The sequence below is a fragment of the Podarcis tiliguerta genome (assembly GCF_965153285.1).
Source record: "Podarcis tiliguerta genome assembly, chromosome: 8".
Classification (NCBI taxonomy): Eukaryota; Metazoa; Chordata; class Lepidosauria; order Squamata; family Lacertidae; genus Podarcis; species Podarcis tiliguerta.
In genome coordinates, this window is record NC_139541.1 from 58,852,601 (window position 1) to 58,864,965 (window position 12,365).

The 12,365-nt window shown below is 41.6% G+C and overlaps 1 protein-coding gene across 1 annotated transcript; it reads left to right on the forward strand.

Annotated features, from left to right (window-relative positions):
* The first annotated feature begins 71 nt into the window (after positions 1–71).
* On the forward strand, positions 72–12,038 carry TRAPPC3 (trafficking protein particle complex subunit 3). The gene is made up of 5 exons (XM_083456569.1): positions 72–359; positions 7,038–7,135; positions 7,543–7,642; positions 8,236–8,418; positions 9,775–12,038. Exons 1-5 carry the CDS (start codon positions 315–317, stop codon positions 9,892–9,894), a joined length of 546 nt encoding a protein of 181 aa, XP_083312695.1. The 5' UTR covers positions 72–314; the 3' UTR covers positions 9,895–12,038.
* The last annotated feature ends 327 nt before the right edge of the window (positions 12,039–12,365 follow it).

Genomic DNA, 12,365 nt, shown 5'->3' on the forward strand with positions numbered 1-12,365 from the left:
CCGGGCCTTCTCCAAAGCATGCTGGGTAGGGAATCAAACCGCCGTTTGCCACACGCATTCTAATACAGAATACAGTAGTTTTGAGCAAAGCCTCTAGCTTCCCGGCATGCCGCGCGAGAGAAACGGGATCAGGGCGTCCGCGCGGTGCACCTTGGGGGTAGTAGTTCTGTTCCCAGGGTGGGAGGAGCGGCGTCGACTTAAAAGTCAAGGCCGGGCGGTTTCCTTCCCCCTCTGAGGATTGTCGTACCGATCGCCGCGGCCCGTTTTTCGCAAACCGGCGGGCTGAGGAGACCGACGACAGCGGAGGAGGCAGAATGGCGCGGCAGGGCAGCCGCGGGGGCGCGGAAAGCAAGAAAATGGTAATGGCGGTGGGGGGACTCGAGGGGGCGGCGGCAGGTCTTATGAGGAGGAAGGGAGCCCTGAGGGGCGGGAGGGAGACGCCTCCGCCATGGACAGCTAGGAGGCTTAGCGGAGAGGCTTAACTTATTCTACCTTGTGCATTTTCCTCCCACCCTGAAAAGGGCCATGTTTGTTCCTTCATTCCTCCTTTTATTAGCTTACCTCTGTCGAAGGCACGAAAGAGGATAAAGTCCGAATAAAACTATTCCGAAGAGCGGGTTTGCTCACTTCAGTTCCCCCTAGACAGGCAGCTGCTATTATTATTCTTGTTGTTATTGTTGTTGTTGTTGTTATTCCCTTGTAATAACACCTGCAATTTGAATTGTAGGCATAGATTGAATTGTGAGGGAGGAGGCCCTGCTTGTAGGCTCACGATTTAAACACCACCATGCAAAAAGGACACCCCTGTATGAACAGGGAAGAGGAAACTCAGGGTTGGAGTAGCTGCAGCTTTGCCCTCCCGTGGATGGAGCCAGGCTGGTCTCCCCACTTCCCATCATGTTCTTCTGTCTGGGAGGCCAGAGAGTACACAGTCTCTTGGTGGCCCTCAGCTTCCTGGCAGTGGCAGCAACCTGATTGTGCCTCCCATCACCTCTGTAAAATTTGGCCATTTAGATGTCATTTAGACACCAGGTTACAAAAAAATGCCTCATCAGGCTTTTCAGAGCTAATGGATCAAATCACTTTAAAATTAAGTTGATAATTATGTAATTTTCATTATGAATGTTTTAAATATTTCCTACCATGTTTTATATCACCTTATTTTGTTGTAAATGCCTCTGTGACATTATTTAGGTCAAGGGCAGTGTAGTGGTTTCTTAATAAATGCTTACAAGCATCTGGGGATATGCACTAGTTGGAGCTTTTTTTTTTTTACAACTTCATTTTGAAAGTACACTATCACGCTATACAAATAGCATACAAAAGTGGCTAGTAGCTATTGATAGCCTTATCCTCCATAATTGTCTTCTGAAGCCATCCAAACTGGTGGCTATCACTGCCTCTTGTGGGAGTGAATTCTATAGTTTAACTATGGGCTGTGTTCTTTTTGTCTGTCGCGGGTGGCGCTGTGGGTTAAAGCCTCAGCACCTAGGGCTTGCCGATCAAAAGGCCAGCGGTTCGAATCCCCGCGGCGGGGTGCGCTCCCGTTGTTCGGTCCCAGCGTCTGCCAACCTAGCAGTTCGAAAGCACTCCCGGGTGCAAGTAGATAAATAGGGACCGCTTACTAGCGGGAAGGTAAACGGCGTTTCCGTGTGCGGCTCTGGCTCGCCAGAGCAGCGTTGTCACGCTGGCCACGTGACCCGGAAGTGTCTTCGGACAGCGCTGGCCCCCGGCCTCTTTGAGTGAGATGGGCGCACAACCCTAGAGTCTGTCAAGACTGGCCCGTACGGGCAGGGGTACCTTTACCTATATCTTCCAGGGCAGTAAAGTATTAGGTCTATGGGGCTGTGCCAAACCCTGTGAACTGAGAAGCCCCCTGTTCAAATTTCACCTCAATCATGGATTACTGAGCTGGTCATAGACAAATAGTGCTTTTTAATCCTCCCATCAGTATTATAGGGTAAATCATCCTACTGACCTACCTGATAGGGTTGGTGTAAGGATTTCCATGATAATAGAGTGAAGAGTTTACTAATCTCGGCTGTCCATGCCTTAATCCTGTAAAGTCAGCATCTTGATTATAAACCCATTTGCAAGCCACTATTTCTTGACTTCCCCAACTGTATTATTATTCTTCATTCATACACTGCCCTTCACCTGGAGATTACAGATCAGTTCACAACATAAAAATATGGAGAGAGTGTGGATAATACTGACCTACCTACGTTATAGGATTGTTGAAAGAATTACTGAGATAATGGTTATGCAGACACAGAGAAAGCATAAACTATCCTTCATTTAACTATGGACAAGAATCCCTGCATTACTGATCTGTATTAATGAGATGTGGGTAGATGAGCTGGGTGGAGCTGTACTTTATTAGATTTGTCCACCTGGAGTTTGGATGTAGCAGCCACTTAGCATTAATGGAGGAGGGTTGCAGTGATTTCTAAGAATTCCATCTCCCTCTACTAGACTTCTTGTGAAGATGGGTAGGTCATGGGCACTTTTTCAGTCTGAAGGCTGCATCATTTCATAGGCAATCTTCTGGCAGTGGATTTGAATGTTTGAGCAATTGAGACAAATCAGAGATTCTGTTGGTGCTTGCCATCCATCCCACTGACTAACCATCTCCCTATCTGAGCTGACAGAAGTGGCCTGAGACTAGATGTTGAAGTCCCCTTAGATGGTGGTGCTGGAGGACCTTGAAACACAGGCCGAGGTAGTGACTGTGGACTTCACGTCTGCCATGACAGTTCTTGAGCTGTCACAGCATATAATCCACCTGATTCTCATGCTAGAGATCTCTGGATCTGGTGCTATCATCTGGGCAGGAAGATAGTGGGGGGCTTTCCTTTAACTGTCTTGTCTTACACCACTTCGGCCAGAGCTTTAGGCTTACTATGGTGGTGTTTTTCTCTCTATAGATGGGACGGTCTGTTTAAATGGTCCATCCCTAGAGGTTGATGGGTCGTGATACATTCTTAAATGCCCTTGGGCAGGTTCCACCAAGCATGGCTAGTGCTCCTGCCAACATCTTGGTTGCTCTTTGGAATTTCAAGATTACTTGGGCAAGTGACACAACTGCTCTTAAGTGCCCTCTGCTGCAGACCATGGTTCACTAGGTAGATGGGAGCAAAGAAATGGGAGTTGAATAGGCCTCTAGAACGTGGTGTAGGAAGGCTTGAACTGGAACTGGTTAAGTATAAATTAGAGCTCATTTTGGATCCTACTCTTTGGCAGTGATCATCTTCATAGTGCTGCGCAGTGGAGCTTTTCCATGTGGCATAAGTTACTCTCCATTTTGGCCAACAAGATGTAATGGATTCCTTGGAGAAAGAGTAGATCTCCAAGTAACCCATCCCATCATCTTGTTGGTTTGTCAGGCACTTGGGATATTAAATTGTTTGTGTTTGTATTGTGCTTTGCTTTATGTGCAGGTCCATTAAATTAATTTTAGGGCGTTGTACTAGATAAGGAGTCAGTAGAATCTGAAATAGGTAGCATTACCTAGTTGCTGGAGAGCACGTAATCCCCCAAAGTGAAGTCTCCTAGTCTTCAGTTTTAGGATCCCTCTGTTGAAGAGCTAAATTTGGTCTTCTTCAAAACATACTTCAAAATACTTAGGGCACACCCACACTTCCACTTGCTTCAATGCTTCCCCTCCAGCGCAACCTGCTGTTTACCACTGATTCGGAGCAAACATCAATAGAGTTTTCTCTGGATTGATGTTTGCTTCGATTTATCGCTAAACGGTTTTTCCATGTTAACGTGGCAGGGCAAAGGCAAAACCACTCAAACCCATGGCTATAGAGTATAGGACAAGCAGAAAAAATGCTCAGATCTGTGCTTTCTAAGGCACGGGGCAAGCGGAAGTGTGGATGAGCCCTTACTGTCAGCCCTGATGGAAATAAAGGATGCTTTATCTACATTGTGTGAAGTGGCCCTTACATTTATGCAGGATCTCTGAAAATTATGTGAATCATGCTGATTTGTTACCTGATTTTTAAGCTGTAGTGAGATAGTGCTGCAAACTCATTTTCTTCATGTTAATAAGCAGGCCATGCTGACTGGGGCTGATGAGAGTTGCATTCTAAAACATTTGGAGCATTCCATGTTGGTGAATGCTGCTTTAGATTATATAGAAATATGTTGTGTTATGTGCTAAATGTTTTAATTCAGGCTATTTGTGTGTGTGTGTGTGTGTGTGTGTGTGTGTTGGTCTTGGTGCCTTTCTCACGTTTCATTCTTATGTCTGTTTCTAACCTGGTTCTGTGATAGCAGTTCAACAAAAATGGGGATATTGATACAAAACCTTAAATTATGATACTGTGACAAATCTCCAAAGAATGTTTGGGGGAGGGGGGGATCACTGCTGGATTTATTTGGTCTCCCCCCCCCCTTTTCATCGGGCTCTAACCCTGCGAATATTCACTATTCTAAAACTGTAGCAGGATTGTGGCCCTTTAAAATGATCTAGTAGAGTTGTGAATAGTTGGCAAACATGTACAGAAGCTATTTTAATTTGCTTAATGCTAATATAGCTTTATGCTAATACATTTCATTTGTGGCCATTGCTGTCCTTTGGTGCTTAAGGTGCAATGCTTATTTTATTAACTCCTCTCTTGACCTTAAGTCAGTGATGGCCGTACTTGGCCATCCAGCTGTTTTGGGACTACAGCTCCCATCATCCCTAGCTTAGAGGACCAGTGGTCAGGGATGATGGGAATTGTAGTCCCAAAACACCTGGCCGGCCAAGTTTGGCCATCACTGCCTTAGGTGTACTTAAGGGCCTAAGTGCTGCTTTTCCTCCCCAACAGTAATGGGATTATGACACTTGACAGGATTAAAGCATGTGCCATTGAAGCATGTGCAAACTGCAACTTTTTACTGTTTTCCAGTGAATAGCAGTGGCCAACCAGCTTCACAACTTAGGCAGTCTGTTTTTATCAGGTAGCCTTTTAATAATGCTGTTGGAAAGGTTTTTGCACATTTGGAACAAGAGTGGATTTGATTTATATCAAATCGATTTAAATCACTAGTCAGTAAGACTTGATTTAAATCATTTTTATTTTTTTTACAGAGTGATTCAATCTTGCTGGTATAAGCTTAGTATTTACAACCAGATGAAGGTGTCATTTTTTGAATAATAAATTTTCAGAGTAGTTTTTACAGTTATATCAAAAATTACTGATTTGGTTATACTATTAGAAATACATAGACAGATAATTATGAAATTATTGTGAGGTTTAATAATTTAACTGTTTATAATTGGACAACTTTTCTGCTGTACTTTACTGGAAGGAGAAAAATAATCATTTCCTTAATAACAATTTAAACATTTTATTTAAGTAGAACAATAACATTATAGCATACGTATCCATGTTTGTTAACTGATGTGGGTAAACTTTTTAAAAAACAAAAACAAAACTTAGACTGAGTTTTAGCACACATGAAAAACTTAAAACAAATCCCTATTTCCTGATGAATAGCCTTTGGACTATAATGTAAGTTAAATAGAAATATATATTTAGATATATTTTTCCTCCAAAAGAATTTTATTTTAAAAATCCGATTTAAATCTTTAAAAAATCCATTTTTAATTTATTTTTAAACCATTGATTTTTATCCACCCGGACCATAAACTTCCAAGTTGTTTTTCGTTCATGTCCTTGGTTTTTTGTAAGATTATTATTGAACAATTGATCCAAAATGGTGAACTTATATGTGCACCAACTTAAATTTCTTCTTTTTACTACCTAGTGATAGGTGCATTGAAGGAGATTGGACTAGATGACCCTTGGAGTTCCTTCCAACTCCACAACTCTAGGAAATGCTCGAAATATATATAATTTAATGACTATACCTTGGATTGGTAGCAGCCAGGCATTCTTCATAAACTGTTTTGTTCAACTGCCTTGCCAATTCGTTTACTAACCTGTTAATTCTCTTTTTTGCTTGTTAAGTTCCTTCCCCATACATGAACTGGCTGAGTCTTCTGATTTTCACTTTTTAAGTCCTGTTACTCTCTAAAACAGACCCTTCTTATTTCAAAGATGAATCTGGGGTTGTAAGACGGTTGGCCTTTTCTGCCTTTTTAAAACCAAGCAAAACCAGCATCTCTTAGCCTTCTGAGAGATGTCTTGATGGCTGGCTTCATCAGTTGCTGCTAGGTAGAAATAGCATGTTTGAATCCTAAATAACATCTAACGTACCTTAATTCCAAATTTGACTTGACTCTTTCTTCTGCACTTTGACTTTGCATTGAGCTTGTGAGAACGTGGTGTGATCTGTGTTGTCTCACTAAACTCTGACATTGTCTCTTTTTTTCTCCCTTTCTGCTTGCCTGCTGCTTTCATTCTGTAGTATTGGTATTTGCCATTCATTTCACCTTCCGCATCTATGCATCTCATGGTAGGTGATAGGTTTCTTAATCTGAGACTAGACATTTTGCTGTATAAAATGAAACCTTAATAAAACCTAAAGCAGACCATACTTTATATAGCTGACACTTACTTCACAGACCTTTCAATAATCCTGACAGGTTTCAGTTTTTAACAGGAAGGTATTTGTGTAACTACAATTCCGATAATCAAAGGATTTAATTTGGTTGTATATTTCACTTACTTCATGCTTGGGGAAATGTGAGGGAGACATTATAGTTTGTTCTGTTGATGCTATGCACATCTCTACTGCACATCCATCCTAACACCAAGGAGGCTTTGTTGTTCCTTTGAGCTCTTAAGCAGAATGTTACGTTACAAATGCTGAAGATGGAATACCTGTTTTTGATGAGCAGCTGAAGATTGTCAAACTTCTGATCACGTTAGTAGCTCCCACCCCCAAGACAAATGTGTTTTAAATTTGAAGCTGGAGACACCAGCAGAATTCAGTGCTTAGTGTGTTCCTATGAGGCTGAAGCTTCCTTGCCCATTTCATTTCTCCATGCCAATCCAAACTGTTCTTTGTGGCAGTTCCTAAACATGTGTAGATTGTCTTATCTTGGCCTAAATTAAATGCATTTTGAATTTATCTAGAGTTCGGAGCTCTTCACTCTGACTTACGGTGCTTTGGTCACTCAGCTGTGCAAGGACTATGAGAATGATGAAGATGTCAACAAGCAGCTTGACAAAATGTAAGTAAACCAGTGGAGGCAGAGTGGAATCTTTACAAAATATCAGTAGCTAGGGGTGATGGGTGATCTCTTTCTGTGGGACATCCACTTGGCAGAATTAGAGATGTGAAGGCCCAGAAAATTCAGAGGCGGGGAGAGACATTCTTTCCTGTTTCACCCTGGATAATTGTTTCCCCAAAAAAGCCTGGGGAGGAGGGCAGGGTTTTTTCCATGGTTTCAAAATTTCCAGAATTTTTACATTTCTAGGCAAAATGAATCTTATTTTTCTGAATTCACTGGAGTTTTTGAAGAAAAGGGAGGGAACAGACTTTCTCGCTTCTACTTTCTATCCCTATAATGTTAGACTCAAGTTGAACTCTCTTACACTGTCAGTTTTATAGCATGCTGCTCTTTGGCTGCCTTGACAGGGGCTACAACATAGGCGTTCGACTCGTTGAAGATTTCCTGGCCCGATCCAATGTCGGGAGATGCCATGACTTCCGAGAAACTGCAGATGTAATAGCTAAGGTGATGCCTGTCTTTGATTATTCCCCTCTGTTTCCAATATACTAGCCTATTATAAGATTTCCATTGTGGGGATATAGATGTCTAAGGACACAATTTTCCTGCCACATAACATGTTTCATAATGGCATCATGCTGAACCTTTTAATGGCAGCAGCATATGCCTTCTTTCTTATACCTGTCTAAAAACACAATCTAGGATCAAATGTTGCTGGACCACACTGTTTTCTAGGAGAGGATGTATTGGATCTGGCATGGGCAAATGCTTTCTACTGCTTCTGATCAAATTTTCATTTCCTGTTTAATGCAGCCTTCCCCAATCTGGTGCCCTTCAGATATTTTGAACGATACCTTCCATTAGCTACAGCTAGCACAGCCATGTTGGCTAGGTCTGAATGGAATTATAGTCCCAAACATCAGGAGGGCGCAAGGTTGGGGAAGCCTGGTCTAATGTGTAGAAAGAGGTTTGCATCAGGTATGTTATGTAGCAGAATTGCTTCTGGTTCTTTGACCAGATCTTTAGTTACCCGTAAAAGAGTTTCATGCTAAACATTGTGCTGTGTAAGCCTAGTCCTTTGTGCTTGTCTTGTTTGGCAGGTGGCATTTAAAATGTACTTGGGTATCACCCCGAGCATCACAAACTGGAGTCCAGCAGGTGATGAATTCTCCCTTATCCTGGAAAACAACCCACTGGTGGACTTTGTGGAGCTTCCTGACAACCATTCATCTCTCATTTACTCTAACCTATTGTGTGGTGTGCTGCGAGGAGCCCTGGAAATGGTGAGGAAAGGGGGATACTAATTGCAGCAATGGTTAGACATACTTTCTCAGTGATGGAATGCATAGAAAATTGGTGGGGGAGGTTGGGTTCTGTATCTCATTACAGTCCAGATTCAGATTTACAACTATATTTATTCACCTATTGGGGAACAATAAGGGGGAGAGAATCACTAGTGTCATAGACCATGGAGGATAATCAAATGAGAAGGAATAGAGGGCTGTTCAAGGCCACTCACATGCCAGCGTCGCCTGATAAATAAAAAAACATTCCAGCGCTGTCCTAGTTTCAGAATGTTTTATTAAGTGTTATATGTTTGGGTTCTTCCTGGCAATCCTTGCAGCTTTATCCTTTTATTTTAACAAAAGCTTTGATTCTCAAACTATTGAACTGCCATATAATAACAGTCAGGGTGAGAGTGAAGGATTGTGGATTGTGTTTTTAACTTATAACTGACATTTATTGATTTCAACCTACGCCGGGTTCTGTGACAATGCATGGAATATTAATTGTGTGTGTATAATAAAATATAATTATACAAATAATAGTCACTGTGGTCAGTGACTGAAATAAATCAATTCATTTATTCATACAAAGGATATATTATGAATGCCACTTTGAGCTCTTTGGAGGAAAGGTTGAATATAAATGAAATAAACAAGATATTCTGTTCTTTCTGGTAGACGTGTAGAATACATGTAGCCATTGGTCTGCAAATTCAGAGTTTTCAGAGTTAAATTAATGGAGTTGTGTGTTCTAAATTCCAGTTGCCTGGAAGCAGAAGAGAGGGTGGTCAGGATGGCACCCACTGATGTACAGTGGTACCTCTGGTTAAGAACTTAATTCATTCTGGAGGTCCATTCTTAACCTGAAACTGTTCTTAACCTGAAGCACCACTTTAGCTAATGGGGCCTCCTGCTGCCGCTGTATATAGAATCACAGAGTTATATTGTTGGAAGAGACCGTGAGGGTCATCTGGCCCAACTCCTTACAATGCAGGCATCTTTTTTGCCCAGCACTGAGCTCCAACCCACAGCCCTATGATTAAGAGTCTAATACTTCAGTTCTATGGGGTGTGGGAGTTTGCCTGTACTTTGTGATCTTTGTTAACAGAACATTGGCTAGAATTTTGGTTAACTGGGGAATGTAAGAGCCTTCTGGGCTAGAGAAGTGGGTTTTTTGCTGCTGTAAATCTTAGGTGAGGTTAGTAAAGGGTGGGGATAACCTTTTGGCAGAATAATGGAGTAGAGTTTCTTAACCTCTGTCCTTGCAACAAGATTGAAAGAGGCCAAGCAATTTGGGGAACTGTCCTAGATAAATATCTCGAAAGTATGTGATTTTTCTCTCCCGTATCACAGGTTCAGATGGCCGTGGATGTCAAATTTGTCCAGGACACATTAAAAGGAGATGGAGTCACTGAAATAAGGATGAAATTTATCAGACGGATTGAAGATAATCTTCCTGTTGGAGAGGAGTGAGTCCCAGAGCATCCTCCATACTGAACTGAGAGGATAAGCCAGCTCTACCTGGGATTTATGGGAATATAGTGCCCTCTGTGCTTTCAGATGCTCTGACTGGTTAATTAAGATGATGTTCTCCTTTATTTTCTTAGGAAGCAACTGTTTGAATTCTTCTGCTTTAATTCCACAGATTTGTATTACAGGCCCTTGTAGGGCTCATAGGACACTTTTCATACTCATCAGAAACATAGACACCCATTTCTAGTTTCCATGTTTGGCTCTGTGTAAATATACAGTACATCACAACTGTGTCTCCTAGAACCTTGGTGCCAGAATTAGACCCCAGCTGCAGATAACTGGTATTTTCTTGCAGCATGTGAAGAGCATCAACATCGCACCCTCCCATTCCTGCTTGTTGGGGATAGGGGCCAGAACTCTTGTTTGTCTACAGAAAGCAGACAGCCATTTTTTAATAGCACAGAACATAGCATATAATTTGAAAGAAGTTTGGGGTTCCAGGTGGAACAAAATGGCTTAGTTTTGCAGATAATGAAAAACCGGCCAATTTAAATAACATCTATCACAAAACAAGAGCAATCTCCATTTAAACACTGTTGGTAGGGAGTTAGTATGAACACACTCTCGGTGAGCATCTTCCCTCTCCCCATTGCCAGAGAAGAAGATGGAGGGATAGTCACAATCCTTTCTGGTTCATTTCAGACCTTGAAGGATACTTCCCAACAGCTTCCTGTGTTAGCAGGACAGAATCTGTATAGTCTGGATGCATTGAGTATCTCCTCAGTCTTCCTGGTAGGCAAAAGTTGCAACCCACCAAGAGCAGGTCTGTATATTTAAGTAAGGTAGAAAAAGCTTCTAAACTATAATAATCTGAAGGTTCGTTCCTTCCAGTAGTTTGATTTATATAATTTACTAAAGGGTAGTAAAATGCAAGCTTGTATTCTGAAAGATCCTGTTAGGCAGGGGTTCTAAGGTGTTGCAACTGGTTCATATGCCAGGTCAGTGGTGGAAGATCAAGCATACATTCTTTTTGAAAGAAATGTTTGTCTTGCATGTGTAGATCAATATGCTAAGGTCTGTGTGCAATGGATCCTTGCAAGGGAGACTACTCTAGGATTGTTTTATAGGGAAAATGAATGCCAGAAAGCAAATAGGTATTAAATATGTGGCCCAGGTTTTAAGCCAGTAGCGATGTTTGGCTGTCCTATCTGTGTATGCCATGAAGGTCTAAAATTTCCACCAGGCAGGATAACTGCCATGTTTTCACTAAAATGCAGAAGTCGTCATTGGTTTGAGTATCTTCTAGAGATCTTCTAGGTTAAAAATAGAAACTTCTATCATTCTTGAGGAGGCACAATGTACCCATTAGTAATACCTGTTATTTGAAATTACATAATGTATTTGGCACAGTCTGCAGTATAAGGAGTTCTGAGTGCAAAATATTAAGAGAAATTGAGTGGAGGTATGCGGACAGTGGATTTTACAATTTGTGTACTCACTGGTTGGACAGCATCTTAAAACACTGCAAGATCAGCTGTAACTAGACAGTGACTCAATCTTGGGGAAGGTGGTATGGAACAAAGTTGCTTTACCAACACATGCGAGAATGGAACTTGAAGTACTGCTTCTCCAGGACTGTGAGGCCTTTGTCAATGGCCTGATGATTTATGTTGATGATATTTGCCTAGTCCTTTTTAGTGTCTTTCTCTACCCCCCCCCCCCAAATCTGCCTCTGAGAGGGGAGAGGAACTCCTGTTCTACCTTGGACTAACTTTTGCTACATTTGTTGGGTTGGTAAAGGGAAAGCCTTCCTTCCTTTTTTGCATTGTGATAAATATCTATCAAATGTTGGTCCACCCAGTGTTAAAATTTTGTGTCTATTTCAATGAAAATTCAATATTCCTATTTCTGAAAAATTCATTTCTACAGTTGGAGGAAACATTTTGACACTGTTCCTTCGGTGATACTTTGAACCTTGTTTTAAAACAGAGCTGCACTGAGTGATAGCTGTTGGGTGAATGGGTATAAGGTGTATATAATTAAAACATTTTTGTTGTATAAGGGGTCATTCACGTGTGTTCCATTTGTAAAGCTTTTGAAAGCAACATTTTAAAGGTGTTATATTAAATAAACCGTTAACTATCTTCTTAGCTGTCCTGCCATTGGATTGCGGAGCATGGCAGCAGACTAATTCTTTACTTTATCACGTTTGTCCTGCCCTGTGAGTTGCTCTTCTCCTGTCTGCTCCTATTCTAATCTTATAAAAACTCTGGGTGTTTGTTTGGTCTGAGGGAGTTGGGGACAAGTTCAAAGCCAACCGGGTGGGCTTCAAGGTTAAGAGATTTGAACCTGTGTCTCCCCAGCCCTAGCCAGACATTCTAACCACTCAGCCATATTGGCTTTCTTCCTGTGGCATTTAGGGGACAGAGTAATTTTAGAAAAGTGTCAGATTCACATTAGTTTATCCGTTA

Coding starts and splice junctions, on each gene's coding strand:
- TRAPPC3 (XM_083456569.1), top strand. CDS start 315: ATGGCGCGGCAGGGCAGCCGCGGGGGCGCGGAAAGCAAGAAAATG. Junction 7,643..8,235: donor CTGCAGATGTAATAGCTAAG/GTGATGCCTGTC, acceptor CTTGTTTGGCAG/GTGGCATTTAAAATGTACTT. Junction 8,419..9,774: donor TGCGAGGAGCCCTGGAAATG/GTGAGGAAAGGG, acceptor CCCGTATCACAG/GTTCAGATGGCCGTGGATGT.